General features: G+C 56.3%; 1 protein-coding gene across 2 annotated transcripts; it reads left to right on the forward strand.

Moving 5' to 3' along the window:
• The first annotated feature begins 9291 nt into the window (after positions 1–9291).
• On the forward strand, positions 9292–16196 carry P2RY6 (pyrimidinergic receptor P2Y6). Of its 2 annotated transcripts, none has more exons than XM_063419360.1 (2): positions 9292–9542; positions 13954–16196. In XM_063419360.1, the coding sequence occupies exons 1-2, from the start codon at positions 9307–9309 to the stop codon at positions 14996–14998; spliced, it is 1281 nt and encodes a 426-aa protein (XP_063275430.1). In that variant the 5' UTR covers positions 9292–9306; the 3' UTR covers positions 14999–16196. The 2 variants fall into 2 exon arrangements, with proteins under 2 accessions (XP_063275430.1, XP_063275431.1); XM_063419361.1 differs by lacking the exon at positions 9292–9542 and adding an exon at positions 9562–9765.
• Positions 16197–17537: the final 1341 nt, after the last annotated feature.

The following is a 17537-nucleotide window of genomic DNA, read 5'->3' on the forward strand; positions in this document are numbered from 1 at the left end:
AACCTGATCTGGGTTTGGACTTTAGTTCCTTCCAACCCAGACTGCTCTATGATTTTATGAAAGCTCTTCATGTCACAAATCCTTCTCCAACCTCGCAGTTTCTCACCAGCCCAATATTTCACTTGCTTTTCCCCCCACCCCTGATGGGACCATGGCTCTTTGTGCCTGGGAGTGTGAAAGGTGCAGGTGCTTCCCAGTGCTCCTCCTCTACAGGGGAGCTTGTGCTGCCTTTCCAAACCAGCTAAAAGGGGAGAAGGAGAGCAGGTCAAGCAGCCACCAGGCCCAGATGTTTCTCCTGGACCATCCTTCCCCCTCATTTCATCCCTGCCCGTGCTGAACATCTGGACTTCGGCACCTGCTTCAGAGGGCACAAGTTCATCCACTGCAGCCAGAGCCTTTCTCTCTGATCTGATGACAAAAACGTGGTGCTCATCCTTCCGTGGAACATCTGGAGGATGTCTGGGGTCTAATGAGGAGGGAGGAGGAGGAGGATGAGCTCACTGTGTCCTTGCAGGGCCACTGCATGAGTCAAGGCAGGGCACTGCACTCCTGGTGCACACTGTGGCGTATGGGAGAAAGCCTCATGGAAAGGCTGGGAAAGGGCTGGAGCCAGCAGCCCCTCCATCATGCAGAGGTGTGGGTCAGACACATCTTCCTGACACCCAGCTGTGGCTTCAAGGACTTCCCTGGCCACCCCCCCGCCTTCCCACACAAGCAGGGTTTATTTCCTAAGGGTCTCCTCTCCTTCTTCCCTTCCAGGGGCCTGAGGCTGGCAGGGATCTCTGGAGACCATTTAGTCCAGTGCTGAAGCAGGGGCACTGGGAGGGGGCAGCTCAGGGCCACGTCAAGACGCATTTTGAGCATCCCCACAACCTCAGCTGGCCACCCTCGCAGTAGCAAAATCATTTTCTCACGTCCAAAGAGGATTTCTCACTTTTCAGGTGGTGTTCATCACCTGGATATCACTCCAAAGACTCTGGCTCCATTTTCTTATTCTCACCTTGCCTTTGGATTTTTGCCTTGCAAACAGCTAGTGGAGACAGGGCCCCTCCTTAGCCCATCAGAGCAAAGGATCTGCCTGAGCCAGGACCTGGGGGAGGTCTCAGCCTCCCTGCCCTCCAGCTGTGGCCCCTGAGAGGGCTCTGGGCAGGCTGTGAGGGATGAGAGGGGTTTGGCTCCCCGTTGTCCTTGTATGGGAATCTGGTTGGAAGCAAACGTGTAAGAAGCTGGCCCAAAGGAAACACTCAGCATGACATGTCAAAGCAGATTCTAATAAATGTTTACAAACCTCCCAGCAGCCAGGAGGGGGGATAAAGAGGGAAATAGCTAGAGGAAAGGACAGGTTTACTATTTAAAACTTCTTTGATCCATACCTACCCAAAAGGACAATCAACTCTTACTCATTTTCCTCAAAAACAGAGCCCTCTGGGAGTCTGCAGGACAGGGCTGCATCATCCCGTGCAGGAGCAGGACGGGGACCTTCCCAAATCCAGGATGAGCCCTGTGCCACTGTGGGGCCCGGCTGGCCCTCAGGGACAAGGTTTATGCTCCCAGTGGCATCTGGACTGTTCTGCTGGCTCTGCTCTGGGGGAGGAGCAGAGTTCCTGAGCACCGGAGCTGGGAAAAGGGGAGAAGTTTTTCACCTGGCTGAATTCAGCAAGAGGGCCCAGCCGGTGTCCTCTCCAGCACGATGTGGATTTAAACAGCAAGCAGCTCCCAAGGCTTTCGTGCTTGCCTTGGCACGGGACCATGGCGTGAGTCACAGGCCACTTGCTTTGTGTTTAATGTCCCCATTCCGGCTCTGCCGACTCGCTCAGAGGGAAGTTAATTCATAAACCAAATCAATATTAACTGCCCCAGGAGGAGCAGGAGGAGGAGGAGGAGAAGCCAGGCTGTTTGCCTTCCCCACCACGCCAGAGACCCCTCCAGTGCTGCCTGCTGGTGCGGATGTGCCTTCCTCACTGCTCCTGGGATGATGATGGTGTGACAATCTGGGACACTGTGACAATCACAGCACCTCTGTGACAGTCCTAAGACGATGTGACAACCTAGGACAACATGACTGGAACAGTCCTGGAAGCAATGTGGACGTGGTTGTTCTCTCCAGGGCCTGCACACAGACAAAGAATTCCCAGGAAGCTAAAGGAGGAACAGGACCCCCTGGACACACCTGCTTGGAAGGTGGCCAGAGGAGTCAGCCTGCCAGCACACAGGGCCCAGCCCTGGGGAGGGACACGGGGATGTCCCTGGCACCTGGGAGCTCTCCCGTGTTAATGCCTGGCAAGCGATGGGCATGGAGAGGAGGGAGGAGCAGGGCTGCTGAGACACGGGGAGAGGAGAGGAGCCAGTGGAGGAGCACATCCAGGAGCCGGCAGAGCGGGAGCCAAGCCCTGGTTGTTTGCAGACTGAGATCCTTGTGCACACAGGAGCACAGGGAAGTGCTCTCTGTGGAGATTTCCAGTCTGGGAATGGCCAAACCAGGCCCTTTGGAACCCTGGGCACAGGGAATTTCAGACTCCCTGTGCTGACAGCACTGACCCCCAAGAAAACTCTGCATTCAACCTGAAGTAGTGGAAAAGGCTCCCAAAATTGAGTGATAGCACTGGGATTATGGGTGTGTAGTTTGAATAGAAGTGTGTGATATCACAGGGTGGAAAACTTCAAGTTTAAGGGTTTAGAATACAGTAAAATATATAAAGCAAGATGGAGGTTTTAGGGTGTAGGCTAGCCCTTCTTTTTCACCTTATTTTTCATGGGTTTGGGTGGTATTTTGTAATTGGACAGAAAAATCATTGTGGGCCACGGGTGGTTAGTTATTGGGTTAAAAGTAAAAATAATCTAGGTGTCATTTCATAATTGGAATGTTTATCCTTAAACTTAAAAACTTTAAATCCTCAAAAGGCCTTGGAAAGAACAAGATAGGGGCCATTCTTTACTTTGTTAGCTAGAACTCACAGCTTGTGAGACTGTAACATGGATAAGATTTAATAAGCACCTGGTCCAAACATGAAACACCGTCTCTCGAGCATTTAATCCCGGCTCTAGCAGGAAAAGAAGATAAAAAGCGACACAGGCCATTGCTGTGTTGGCTCTTGGGCCACTTGGTACCTCTGAAACCCCAGAGATGGGGATATTTGGACACTTGCCCAGGAGGAGATGGGATGCAGCTCAGCCCTCACTCTGGAAGGAGCAGAGGCACGTGCAGGTGTGCCAGGCTGAGAGGAGACCAAAAGGTGTGTCCTGCTCAGGGGTCCTGCTTAGCCAAGGATGGTCGGCACCCGCTCTCATCCTGGGGGAGAAAACCAGCATTTCCCCTCGTGGCTGGGTTAACAACCAGATGTCCAAGCACCAGGAAAACAGAGCTTTAATAACTGGCTTAATTACACCCGCCTGGTCTGAGCCCGTCTTGGCCTCTGCGTGACAAGGGTGGGATCCTCATCCTCAGAGCCACGAGTCAGGAAAACAGAGCCCACCACAGCACATCCCAGAGGCCACCCCAGGGCTCCTTCTCCAGCCAGTTCTTCTCCCAGGACACCCAAGCCCAGCAATTGATCCTGAGGGGAACACAGCACCTTCACCTCCCCCTCCAGCGGGGATCTGGAGCACGGCGCAGTCACGTCCCTGCACAGGAGATTCCCTTGAACCTTCCTGGAAACCCAACCAGCCTCTTGTCCGCCATTCCCGTTACTTTTCTGGTTTTATTTTAATCTCCTCTCTGTTATTGTTCGGTTTTCCTTTGAGCGAATTTCTCTGAGTATCCAGGAATAGAAGACACACCAGATAATAACGGGAAGGAAGTGAGAATGCCTAGGGTTACTGGAGATATTAAATCAAACCCATTTCATCATTTTCTCTGTTTGTGCCAGATTTGTCTGGGTATTTATCCCTTGAGTTGGAGGAGTCACCACCCTGCTGCGATCAGGACTCTTGGTTTGACGTGCTTGGAGAGAGAGTGACCCAGGCTCTGGCAGCTCCTGGCCCGAATAAGAGGATTTAAAAAGAATAACTTGGAATAGAAAAGAATAGAATAGAACCTTGTTTGCAGGAAAACGATTTAAAAAACAGATTCAGGAGGCCCAAACACTGCAAAAGGTGCTGTGAGTGAGGTCACCCGCTGCTCCTGAGCCTGCCAGCACACGCAAGCTCCAGGGCAAGGAGCTGCTCTTGTTTCCCATCAGATTCCCCTCCTCCCTCCCTCCCTGCCGAGGTGCAGAACTCAGCCGGTGCCGTGGTTTTGCAACACATCCCCAACGGGATGGACCTGCTTGAACATTTTTGGCTGGGGCAGGTCTCAGGTGTCCCACATGGCACAGGACGGGCGGGTTGAGGGGAGGAGGCCCTGCCTGCTGCTTTCACCTGTGGCAGATGTGGGATACAACCTTCCAACCCTCTGAGGGTTTTGGAGCTGTGACCTGGAAGTTGAAAGCTGGGCGTTCACTCTTTTGTGCAACTGGGGAAACTGAGGCACAGACTGGGGTCAGCACAGGAGCTCCCCGGCCCACCCCGGCACTCCCAGCTGTGACAGGCACAGACCTCCTTGCTCAGGAGGGTCTTACAGCTCCCCAGAGGTACCCCTGACATCCACATCAGCATGTCCTGAGCTTCCATGAGCATCTCCTGGCCACGCTCTGTGTTGGACAGGCAGCGGATGCCACCCACCCAAACCCTCAGGCATGTGCAAGCCCCCACATCACAGAGAGGGTTCAGCAGCTGGGCCTGGTTCAGCCCAAACGCAGACAACTGATGGCCAGGACCCCCCAGGATTGCCTTTTCCTTGTTATGGTTTCCCCCCGGTGTTTGGATGAAGTGTCTGGGCACTGGCTCTGCTCCGAGCTTTGTTTGGAAGGTGCTGCCAAGGTGATGCTGCTCCCAGCACTGCTGCATGAGCACCACGTCCCTGCAAAAAGCCAGCCCATCCCGGGAAAGCTGTTCCTGCCCCCCTCCCTGTCCTGGGCACAGAGCTGGCCCCAGAGCCCTGATTCCTGCTCCTATTGCTGCCCGTGACACCAAGCAAACTCCACCCTGAGCGGGTCTGCTGGAGCTTTGAGCCCTTCTCTGCTTGCACAGACCCAAGGGAATTTCTGGTAGATTGGGTGGGGGAAGAAATGGAAATAATTCCCCTTTGGGAATGGAGGACATGGAAATGTCCCTCTGCGGGGCTGCTCCTGGTAAAACCTCCAACAATGATGGCTCAGTCATCTCCCAGCAGGCAGAGCAGAAAACCCTCTTATCCCTGAATCAAGGGGTATTATTACCTGGGATATCTCCCAAATCGGCCTATAAAATGTTACCATAACGTTTGGTTTAGCTCAAGCACTGGTGGAGGTTTTTTTTTTTGCCCACCTGTGAATGACAGAAAACTGTGACTCAGTTTTGCTTTGTTTTTGTAATTCTGCTCTTCCACAGAAAAAGGAAAAAAAAAACAAAAGTATTTTCCGCCCTATAAGAAAGAGACCAATTCTTGGAACTGAAAAAAATAAATCACTTGGGACATGCCTTCCCCTTTCATCTTCTCCAAGGGCACAGCGTGATCTTCTGAGAAGCAGAATCGAAAGGGAGAAGTAAAGACATATGAGTAGCCCCCACAGAAAACATCATCAGTGATGCCAGACATGAAACAGAGGTTTTTTTCCACCAAAATAAATGTCCAGTTTGGTTTCCTCTGCAATGGAAGGAACAGGGAAGTGTGTGTAAAATATTTGCTGTGGTGGCTGGATGTGATGGACCCACCTGCAGGAAAAGGAGAACCAGCCCAAGACCTGAGCAGATCCCTGTGCTCTCCTGGGAAGCAAATGGTCCATGCTCTGAGTTTTGAGTTCCTGGAAGGCTTTGATCCCTCTGGAAGATGCCTCATGCCTTGAAGTTATTTTGGGTTCTCAGGAATCCCCAAGTCCCCATCCTTACAGCCCTTGGTGAGCGGATGGGCAAACTGAGTCAACAGCGCTGCGTTTAATGCTATTAATGAGGAAATAACTTCAATAGATGTGAAAAATGACCGAAGAAAAGACTTTAAATTCCCATTATGGAAATGCACAGACTGAAAATCGCACATCAGTCCAGCTGGGTGATTCCATCCATGGTTTGGAAGTCACACAGAAAATTCTTTACTGCTTCCAGAACTGAGCACAGGGTTCCCACGGAGGCAGCAGGAGCTTGCACCAAGCAGTTTTTGACGTAAAGCATTTCATTTGTGCTGCACAAATCCCTGGTGAAATTCAACCATCTTGTCCTTGTGCTGTCTCCACCCACCCGTAAGATCCAAGGGTTGGGTGCCCACACGGTGGCAAGCTGGGACAGCTGTGTTTGGGTCTGGGTTGTGGTGGTGGACTGTGACCACGGAGTTCCTCGGGGTGGCTCATCCCTGAGAGGCTGGGTTTCAACCCTGAAATTACTGTTTTACCCCTTGGCTGTGGGGTCTCTCTGGGATGGTGCAGGCATCTCCACCAGCACTTCCACACTTGATCCCTTGCTGCAATTGGGATCAATCATTTCCCAGAGAATCCTCTCCAGCTGCAGAACTGCCTTGGGTCCAACAGCCAAACCAAACAAATGAACAAGGAAACAACAGTGAGCTGAGGGAAGTTGTTTTAAATCTTTCCTGGATGGGAAATCCCAAAGGCACCTCCAGGTCCCATGTGCTTTGAGCTCCTTATTCCTTCTTGTGGATGTGGCCTGGAAAGCGGAGCTGGTGATCCAAAGGGATGTGGGGTGCTCCACCATCCCCCCAGGCAGCATGGACAGATCCTCCAGGTCCCCACAGGGATCTGAGCCTGCTCTTGGACATCCTTTTGTCTCCCTGGATGGGAAGAGCCACAGAGAGGTGAAAACCCAAAAGGGTTTCCAGGATGGAGGGCAAGGAGCCAAAGGAGGGATGGTGGGCAACCTGGAGGCATTTGATTTCCAGTCAGCCGTGAAAAGTTCCAAGGTGTCCCCATCCCAGACCCCAGCTCTGTCCTCGAAGAGAGCAAGCTGCCCACAAATTGTGAAGGTCCAAGTTGTGAGGGTCCGAATTGTGAAGGACCCCCCCAAGGCAGTGGAGGGGGAGCAGTTTCTCCTCCTCATAAATCCAGCAGTGAGAGGACCTGTCTGACTTCACCCCAGCTGGCTGCACTGCTCTGACTGTGCTGAACTCTGGTTGCAGCAAGAAGGTGCAGGGCTCCATCAGAGTGGACCTCAGGAGATGAGGTTTTTCTGCACCAAACACCTTCTCTGCCAAAAATCCAGGGACTCAAAAGGTGCTGGGATAGGAGATGTCCCCAGTCCATGGAGGAGTCTGGGGTGACCATATCCTCTGAGCCAGTTTGAAAAGAGAAAGTTGTCACCAAATGTGACCCCCTCATAAGCAAGCTCAACCAGATCCACCACCCCAGCAGGCTGGAGTTGTCAGGACATGAGAGATTAACTCCATTTCCGTTATAAATAGCTTTTAGATGTAATGAAATTCTTCATGCAAGACGTCTCCGGTCTGGTGAGACGCGGCGGAGCCCGAGGCAGAAGGGACCCAGCCTGATCCCTGCATGTCTGTGCTGGGGAACAACCTGAGAGCTCCGAGGAACCTCCCCATGGGGACAGCCAGTGTCTGGTGGTGGGGACATCCCAGCCCCGAGGCTCTCACAGAGCTTCAGCATTTCAAAAATGCTGCTTTTCACCCCCGAAAGGTTTTTCAGCCGTGCAAAGACCACAGTCCCAGTTCCAAACTGCCTCTCTGGCCTTGACCACAGACGCTCCTGTCTACATCCAACCATTCTGGGATCTGCTGGCAGCTGGAGGCCTGGATACCCGTGGGAAGGTGCAATTTCCCCCGGGAGCAGCAGTGGCAAAGGTCACCTGCACTCGGGAGCTAATGCAGTTACTGGCAGCATCCAGCCGGAGGAAGAGAAACCAGGGGCTCGGAAACTCAGACCCAGCCACCGTGCCAGGCCTTTCTGCCAAGGATTAATTCACTCGCTCAGACTCCAAGAGGAACCCAGGCTAGTCCTTTTCCCCACTTATTTTTCCCAATGATCCTTTTGTGTGAATAGAAAGAGGTATAAAAACAACGCTTTGCTTGAAATCTCTTTTTTTAGAGCAAATTGATGCCTCTGAATTTGCCTCTCCTATTCCTGCTCAGCCCTCAGAATGTCATTTTTTGGGATTTCCCATTAGTCCCAGGTGCTCCAGGGCTGGGCTTGTGGCTCAGTGGAGGTGTTTGGAGCTGGCAGGCAGCCAGGAGCCACTATTATATTTTGTGTTTTTTAACACTCCCACCACTATTTACAGTGTCCCCACAGCAGGACAGCCGGCTGTTCACCTTGGGCACCTGCAAGGACACGCGCCGTGCCGGGAGGGAGGAGACACCAGCCTGCCTTCCCCAGGGAAGGGATGGATGCCCCCACTGTCAGCCCACTGCGGGAATGAGCCGCATCCATCCTCAGCTGCATTCCCCGGATGCTTGCGGGAAGTCCTGGGCTCCCCAGCCCAGGATGCTGGGCTTGTTTGCACAAGGTGTGTTTTCTGGGGAAAAGCGCATTTCCCCCCAGTTTTCCTCTCCCCGTGCAGGCTGAGGGAGCGGGGAATTTCACAAGGGCACTGAGCCATGGCCAGCCCAGCCCCACAAGCCCGGGCAGCCCTGGGGTGTGAGGGATGGCTCCAGCTTGGCTGTGGCTGTGAATATTCATGTCAGATCCTGCCAGAACCCATCTCTGCTGTGGCCACACTGCCCGGCCTGGCCGTGGGCTTGCACCAGGATCGATGGAAGCCCGCATTGTCCACTGCAGCAGTTCCAGATCCCTCACTCCCCTCCACCACCCATTCCGTGCAACCCAGACCCTCTCATGGCGTGTTTGGGGGCCTGTCAACGAGGAGACACTGGGGAGCCCGCCATAGGGAGTTCCATCCTCTGGGCAATGCCTTCAGCACCTGCTTCCCTTCCACCTCCACCGAGACCCATCACAAGCCCCCAAAAAGAAAGCAGGGAACAATTCGGGAGGGCTCCCAGGGAAAGGAAGGGTCAAGCCCATCATCCCGCCGAATCCCAGCATCCCAGCGCTGTTTATGCATCTGTGGTTCCATACCCAACCCTTCCCCGCGGGGTTCTTTGCCTTATTGCTCTCTAATAGCCCTGCTCAGGAAGCGCGGAGCCTCCACCACCTGGTTAATGAGTACGGGAGGCACCGACCCCTCTGGCCGCGGCCCGGGGCCGCAGGGAGACCCTGTCCCCCGCACCCAGGGCCAGGACAGCCCAGCTGTTCCACGTGCGTGGGCATCCCGCGCTGTAAACCCCGTTTTCGAGGCTGTGGGGACCCCCCGACAGCCGCTCCGGTGCGGATGCTCGCTCAGGATCCTAAGGCAGATGTTCGCCCGGCAGCCCGGCACGCTGGCCCCCCGGCCCGGCTGTTCCTGCCCCCTCCCAGTCCAGCTGCGCGCCCTCCCCAGGCCCCTCCGGGCCCTCCCGCAGATGCCGGGGCCGGAGCGGGGCGGAGTGGGGCGGCCCCGGGGAGGAGCGGCGGCGGCGGCGCGGCTCCGAGCGCTCCGCGCCGCGGCTCCCGGCGCATCCCGCTCCGGTAAGTGCCGCCAGCGGCGGGAACGGGATCAGCCCGGCCGGGCCGGGACCCACCGGGGGCACAGCGAACCGGGCAGGCTGGGACCCTGGGAGGGTCAGGCCCAGCCGGGCGGGATGGGATTTCGGTGGGTCAGAGCGGACCGGGCGGGATGGGACTGGAAAGGGCAGGACGGAGCCCCAGAGAGTCAGAGCGAACCCGCTGCCTCCCGGCGCATCCCGCTCCGGTAAGTGCCGCGCCCCGGGAGTACGGGACAAGCCGGACCGGGAAAGGATGGAATTTGAGCGGGTCAGAGTGAAGCTGCGATGGACGGGGCTGGAAGGACGGGATGGGGCTGCACTGGGCAGGATGGGACCCAGCAGGGTTACACCCGACTGGGTAAAATGGGGCTGGACCGGACAGGATGGGACCGGAGCGGGTAGGAAGGGACCCGACAGGCAGGGTGGGACTTTACCGGGTCAGATGAGCCCGCTCCTTGCACATCCCGCTGCCGGTAAGCGACGCGAAAGGGGAGGGGGGGACGGGACGAGCCGCACCGGGGAAGGATGGGATCCGAGTGGGTCAGAGGGATCCGGGCAAGATCAGACCCGAGGGGCAAGGCTGGACCCGTCAGGGTGGGATCCAACCGGGACAAACCTAACTGGGCAGGATGGGGCAGACTGGGCAGGACCGGACCCGAACAGATCGAATTGAACTGGGCAGGATGAGGCAGAGCAGGAGAGAACGGGTCAGATCCAGAGAACCTCCGTGCATCGGCTGGGGTTTGGGGAGATCCCAGAGCCACTGCAATTGGAAGCTGCCAGACTTTGCTGTTGGCGTGGTTTGGCAGCTCTTCCCATGGAGCAGGGCTCAAAATCCCACTGTGATCCCTCTGGCAGGGCTGGCACAGGGTGGATTCTCCCCTGTCCCTCTGCTTCCATGGTCTGGGGTGCACCTGGGATGAGCCTGCATCCCTCAGGCATCTACACTGATCAGCCCCGTGCCAGAGGTTGTTTTGCACATAAATGTGCTTAAATCTGCTCGAGGGACCTGGTTTTCCTTGGCACCTCTGCTGTGAGTGCCTGTAGCCAGGCCTCTACCTTTTATATATATTTATATATATTTGTGCATATATACCTCCAGAGGTATAAATATATTCCCATAGAGGAGCATGTCTGCATAGACGTGTGTAATATAAATATATTTCTGCATACATGGATGGAATTACGGATCAACATGAGTGTGACTCCATGGGCTCAGGGACATATATTTGTGTATAGGGGTGCAGAAGTTTGTGTATGTATGTGTGTATGAGTGGAGAGGTATATATTTATAAATATGTAATGTGTGTGTGTGAACACACATATTATGGTTGGATGTAGTGAGATATATATGTAGAGAGATCTGCAGAGGTGTATGTATGTATAGAGGAATATGTTTATATTTGTATTTGTATTTATGTATGGAGGTATAGGACAGCTGAGACTGGGAAAGCTCATTGCACCTTCCCTGTCCCCACCATTCCCTTTCCAGCAGGGAATCACAGCCCAGGTTGCCCAGAGGCTCCCTGAGGTGCTAACTTATGATGGGGCACCGAACTGTGGGAGGATGAAGGTGGTCACCCAAGGACAGAGTGGCTCTGTGCCCCATTCCCTACAATCCATGTTTTGTACCCCAAAATTCCCAATGTTGTCCCAGCTTTTCCACATGGTTACACTCTCAGGCTTCACTAAATGGAGATTTCCCTCACAACATCCAAGCCTGGGTCCCCACGGGGTAGATGGGCACATGAAGATGTTTTGGCACCAGCCAGGATAAGGATGTTTGGGGATAAGGATGTGGTGGCTTTGGCCAAGTGACATGCAGGATGGAGCATCCCACTTTCATGCTCTTTGAAATCTGCTGAGCTGGAGCTTTCACTTCCACCCAGCCCTGCCAGCGAGCCACAAAGACCAGGATGGGAAAGATAAACCATGGAGGAAGATTTCCAAGGGAGGAAGTCCTCCCCCACATGCTATTGGAGGGCAGCAACATCCAAAAGCTTTTCCCACTCTATCCAGCTTGCAGAATCCCCCTTCAAATCAATAGCAGGGTGTTAATTAAAGCTAATTCCTCTGGAGAAGGGCTTGGGTTTGAAAGCAAAGAGGTTGGAGGGGGCACGTGCAGGGGGAAGCTTGCGGCTGGTAGTGATTATTTTTAATCTCTTCCCCATCTGGCCACAGAGCAGCCCCACTTCTCTCTCCTGGTCCTTGTTCCTCATCTGCAGGCACCTTAAACCACTAGGATGAGGGTGACCCTATCCTGACCCCTCCCAACACCGCACCTCTTTTTTTCCCCCTGAAAGTCTCATTTCCCAGTGGATTTCAGCCACTGTGATTGTGGGGCACCAGCTCCTGTGGATTTGGGAGGGGCCAACCCCATCACCCCGAGAGCTGGCAGGGATTCCCATGATGGGGTTTTGGGGATAGAAATGGGACTTTTGGGATAACCCTCCAGACAGACAATGAGGTAGGAGCATGCCCTGGGCACAGAAACTGGTTGAGGCTGAGGGTCTCAGTGTAGTCTCATTAATTGGTTTCATTAATTGGTGGGTGCTGGCAGACTGTGACTGGGGGTTACGGGCAGCTGCAGGCCCTGAATACAGCTGGGATGGAGATTCTCCAGTGTCTGGCTTTTCCCTGGGATCAGGAGGGATTTTTCCTCCTCTCCTCCAGCTGTCCCATCCCTCCAAACCCAGCAGCAGGGGGTTTCAGTGCTCTTTCCCTCTCACAAAGAGATTTCTTTCCCTTCATTTGCTCTTTTTGGGGGAGATCCCTTCTTTTTTTGACTCCTCTATCCCCAGCATCTATCTACACTTGGAAGGAGCCAAATACGAGGGAAGCAAGGTAGAAACGGAGGAAAGACTCAAAAAATGAGGAAAAAGCAACCAAAAAAATTACAGAAAAGACCAAATAACTCATAATGGCCTGAGCTGGCCACATCCTGGCACCCGTGGGCAGGAGCACCCCCCGCCCTGGTGGCACCTGTGCCGTGTCCCCCCATGCCCAGCCGGGTTTCTGTTCCCCGGTTCCCTGGAGCACTGCTGCCCCAGGAAAGGGAAGTGTTGCTCAGTGGGGCAAGCACGGCACCCACAGAGGAGCCAAGGGCTGGCAGAGAGGGGGATCCCAGCACCCTGGGGCACCCCAGCAGGGAAGAGGTGCCCCCAGGTCCCCCAAGGCCCCCCTTCCCGGCCGCCTTGTCCCCAGTGTCCCCGGAGGTGCTCCTGCCAGCACACGGGTGGTAGCAGAGGCTCCTGTGGGTGCTGCCCCAGCCTTGGGTCCCAAGGGAGCTTTGGGAGTCCTGAGGGAGCTTTGGGGGATCCCGGGGGAGCTTTGGGGGGTCCCAGGGGATAGGAAAGTTCACGGCCCTGGAGCTTGGAGGTGGGAGAGGTGAGTGCTGGGGTGGCAGTGGGGTGCTCAGGGGGGTGCAGGGGGACTCAGCAGGGTACCAGGGGGATAGGAGGCAGCAGTGGGACTCATTCACAAGCCCCAAAATTGTGTCCCCAACACTGACACCATGGCCGGGCTGTGCTCTGGGGACTGCTGGATCCCCAAACACCTGAAATGCGGGCGGTACAAGCTGACGGGGCGGCCCCCGGACTCGTTTGTCTCTCTCTTTCCCTGGTGCCCTGTGCCCCACGCTCCTGGCTGGAGCTTGGGCACCTCCTCCCTGCCTCAGTTTCCCCTTTGCAGCGGCCGCCCCGTTGCAGGCAGGTTTGTGCCCAGGGGAGCAGGGGAAGCGGGGGCTGCCCAGGGCTGCTGGCAGGGCTCTGCCAGCAGGAGGGGAGCGAGGAGGAGCGGCTCTCCTGGCCCCGGTGGCACCCACGGGCGGAGCGGCGAGAGACGCGGCACGGCTGCGGCGGGGCGCTCCCGCCGCTGTGGTACCGCATCGGTCACGCTGCTCTCGGCCTCCGAGGAAGACAGGTGTCCTCCTGCCCTGCCCGGAGGGCTCTGGGTGGGCTCTCTGAGTTTAAAAGAAAAAAACCCTGGGGTGGTTGTCACCGGTGCCAGGGGCGGGTTGGAAGTGCCCGCGAGGGTCGCGCCGGGCTCGGTGCGGGCGGCACCTCCCGGCTGAGCCCGGCTGGCTGCGGGGCTTTGGCACCCCCTGCAGAGGCGCAGGAAGCCGCGCCGGCGGCCACCGCCGCATCCTGCCGCGGTTTCCTCTGCCCAGGGCACGGGGGGTTGCACATGACTGCCCACGGCTGGGTCATGTCCAGCTTCTCATCGACCCACACCCCCAAATCGTCCTCAGGGCTGCTCTCTATCCCTTCATCCCCCAGCCTCTGTGAGCACTGGGGGTTGCCCCAGGCTGCAGAGCAGTGGTCCAGGTTCATCCTGTGAGGGCCTATGTGACACCATGCAGACAAGTCACCAGCTGTCTCCTCTGACATTCCCAGGTGCTGCGGAGGGCCAGTGCCAGCAGAGGGGACACTGATGGCTGGGAGCATGGCCATGGACAACCTGACTGCCGTGAGCACCGGGAGGAACTCGTGCACCTACCATGAGGAGTTCAAGCAGGTGCTGCTGCCCTTGGTGTACTCGGTGGTGTTCGTGGTGGGGCTGCCCTTGAACGCCGTGGTCATCGGGCAGATCTGGCTGGCGCGGAAGGCGCTGAGCCGCAGCACCATCTACATGCTCAACCTGGCCGTGGCCGACCTGCTCTACGTCTGCTCGCTGCCTCTCCTCATCTACAACTACACCCAGAAGGACTACTGGCCTTTTGGGGACTTCACCTGCAAGTTCGTGCGCTTCCAGTTCTACACCAACCTGCACGGCAGCATCTTCTTCCTCACCTGCATCAGCGTGCAGCGCTACCTGGGCATCTGCCACCCCCTGGCCTCGTGGCACAAGAAGAAGGGCAAGAAGCTGACGTGGCTGGTGTGCACAGCCGTGTGGTTCATCGTCATCGCCCAGTGCCTGCCCACCTTCGTCTTCGCCTCCACGGGCACGCAGAGGAACCGCACCGTCTGCTACGACCTGAGCGCGCCCGACCGCTCCGCCGCCTACTTCCCCTACGGCATCACCCTCACCTTCACCGGCTTCCTGCTGCCCTTCGTGGCCATCCTGGCCTGCTACTGCAGCATGGCCCGCATCCTGTGCCAGAAGGACGAGCTGATCGGCCTGGCCGTGCACAAGAGGAAGGACAAGGCCGTGCGCATGGTCATCATCGTGGTCATCGTCTTCTCCATCAGCTTCCTCCCCTTCCACCTCACCAAGACCATCTACCTGATTGTCCGTTCCTCGCCCGCGCTGCCCTGCCCGGCCCTGCAGGCCTTCGCCATCGCCTACAAGTGCACGCGACCCTTCGCCAGCATGAACAGCGTCCTCGACCCCATCCTCTTCTACTTCACCCAGCGCAAGTTCCGTGAGAGCACCCGCTACCTCCTCGACAAGGTGAGCTCCAAGTGGCGGCACGACCGCTGCGTCACCTACGGCTCCTAGGCTGGGGCGAGGCCGCCGCGGTGCCGCCGAGGCGCGGGGCAATTCCGGCGCCGAGCTCCATGGAGCAGAGGGGACACGCCGGGGGAGAGGAGGATGGCACCCACCAAGCTTTCAGCACTTTGGGCCTGTCTCCAGCCTGCAGTGGTGCGGGGTTAACCCCGTCACAGCTCCAGTGTCCTCCACCTGGCTCGGCCGCTCACCTGGAGCAGCTCAGCGCCTTGGTGGTTGAGCCACCGATGCAATAAAAATCCACCGGGACCACGGAGAACAAGATGGGACCGTGGAGGACACATTCCTGGCTCAGGATGAGCTGCTGGGAGATGTTTCCTGCCCATCCCCAGTTAAGAATTCCCTGATGGGACAACACGCGAAGGCTGGGGAGGGTTTGGTTCAGCCCTTACCGTGGGGCCATGTGTTCCCCAAAATCAGTGTCATGGGTGGTTTTTGTGTAGCACTGGGACATCCCTGTCCCCCAGTGCCCGGAATGAGGCCACAGCAAGAGACACAGGCTCACTGGTATTGTTGGTGCTGCAAAATGGTGGAGGAGCACCCTTGGACAGACTGGGAACAGGGAAAGGGGACATCAGGGCAGCTGGAACACGCCTGCTGGATTTCCCACTGAAGCCATGCCCACGGGCTGGGTTAGGCGCGAGGCAGCAGCATTGTCACCTGCCTGGGAACCTTCATCTGAGTCCAGCTCCCTGCACAGCCCAGCACCCCAAATCTGGCCCATCCTGGTGTCAGTGGTGCCCTGCTGTCATCTCCTCACCAGGATCCACCACAATCAGAGCCAGCACATGTGGACACAATGCCTGGAGTTGGGAGATGCACATCCCAGGGAGCTGCTGCTCAGTGTCCTGGCCACGCCACCAGGCATCCCACAGCTGGCTCAGCTTCTCCACGGGCTTGGGGATTGAGCTTTGCTCCCACAGCCTCTGTTGGGATGCTGCTCCCCCTCAGCGAGGAGGGGTTTGCCGGGTGGATGCACCACTCACAGCTCTGCGAGTCTTCTCTAACACATAGGATGTGTGGAATGAACTCCCTGCTCGTTCTCACAAGGGTGTGTACACCCACTGTACGAACAGACATAGCATCTATCCGAGCACAGGGAGCTTTGTGGCCCAGCACAGGCTCTGCAGTGCAGAAAATCTCTGCCTGAACACAATATATGTATCCATACAGTGTATATATATACATATAAAAATATAAATATATATATGTGGATAACTGCATTTTTTGTGTCTGCTCATAATAATCACACCTAAGCGGATTTAATAAATTTGCCTCAAATCTCCAGTGCTGAGCACCCCTCCAGCTTGGCTGCCTGCAGCTGGCCAAGCGTGCAGCCCCATCCTGACTTGCTCCCTGCAGGTACACACTGTCTCCTGGGTACCTGGCCACCCAAGCACCCCGTGCTGGCAGTCCCAGTGTCATGAGGATGAGGAGGGTGTCCAGAGCAGTGACAGGCTCTTGGATGATGCTCAGAGATCTCAGCATCACTGCAGGGTTAGAACAAAGAGGGATCCTGCAGCAGCATGAGCTCAGACCACCTGGTTTTGCAGGAGCTGTGTCCCTGTGCTGACGGTGACAATGACTCTGGGTTGGGGCACAGAATGTGATGGAGGAGGCAAAGGCAGCCCTGTGCTTTCCCTTGGCCTGAGCTCACCCGCGCCCAGATCCCCTCTGATGCATCTTTGGGGTCCTGCAGTGGAAGGGCAGAACGCTGGGGGGCTGCGGGAGCTGTGGCTGGAGGGACAAGCCCGGCCTGATGTCCCCATCTCTTCCCAGACAGGAGGAAGTGGACGGCGTGGGAGGGCCGGGCCACGCCATCCGGACCCAGGAGAGGGCGCAAAACATTTAGATTTGGAGAAATCCGGCTGATGTGTGGGTGTCCACCTGGCTCCAGGGAGGGAGGGAGGAGCCCCGCACCATCAGTGACAGGGCCCATGGGAGGAGGCGGCCGGAAAAATCCAACCCCAATAAAGCTCTGGGGGAGAAAAAAGCTTCCAAAAAGTCTGGTGGTGGCTGCAAGGGCTGCATGCGTTCAGGTGGTCACGTCCAACAGCCCCAGGATGATGTTCCTGCTACTGGAATCACTAATTTGGAACGTTTTTAAGAGAAGGGGACACTCAGAGCTCTCTTTGGATCTCACTGTGCCCTGCCCTGCCTTGGGGTCCTGCCAGCAGTTCCCTTGGAACCACCATGACTAGAGGCCGGGGTGATGGGAGTAAAGGGATGCCTCAGAAATGGGGTGAGCACTTCAACAAATCTCCTGTGCTCAAAGCCAGCAGCTGAAAAAGAGCTCCCACAGAACCGAGTGGGGATGAAATGCACAGCTCTTCCCAAAATGCCATCCTGGGGGACATCATGGGGACGTCATCCCTGCAGCCAGGAGACACCCAGGCCTGGGGGAAGCGGGAAGCAGGACGGAGGGTGGGAAGGGAGAGCCAGGGAAGGAATACTTGGCGGGGCGGAGCATCTCACGGCATCGCTGCAGGCGCTTTTTAGGTCCTGAAAAATGCATTTACAGGAGGTGCCG

Source organism: Prinia subflava, chromosome 25, assembly GCF_021018805.1.
Source record: "Prinia subflava isolate CZ2003 ecotype Zambia chromosome 25, Cam_Psub_1.2, whole genome shotgun sequence".
Lineage (NCBI taxonomy): Eukaryota > Metazoa > Chordata > Aves > Passeriformes > Cisticolidae > Prinia > Prinia subflava.

What these genes read in the sequence shown, in the direction of transcription:
- P2RY6 (XM_063419360.1), top strand. Translation starts at nt 9,307, where the DNA reads ATGCTCGCTCAGGATCCTAAGGCAGATGTTCGCCCGGCAGCCCGGCAC. An exon ending in TCCCGGCGCATCCCGCTCCG is followed by an intron (nt 9,543 to 13,953) that starts GTAAGTGCCGCC and finishes TGACATTCCCAG; the next exon opens with GTGCTGCGGAGGGCCAGTGC.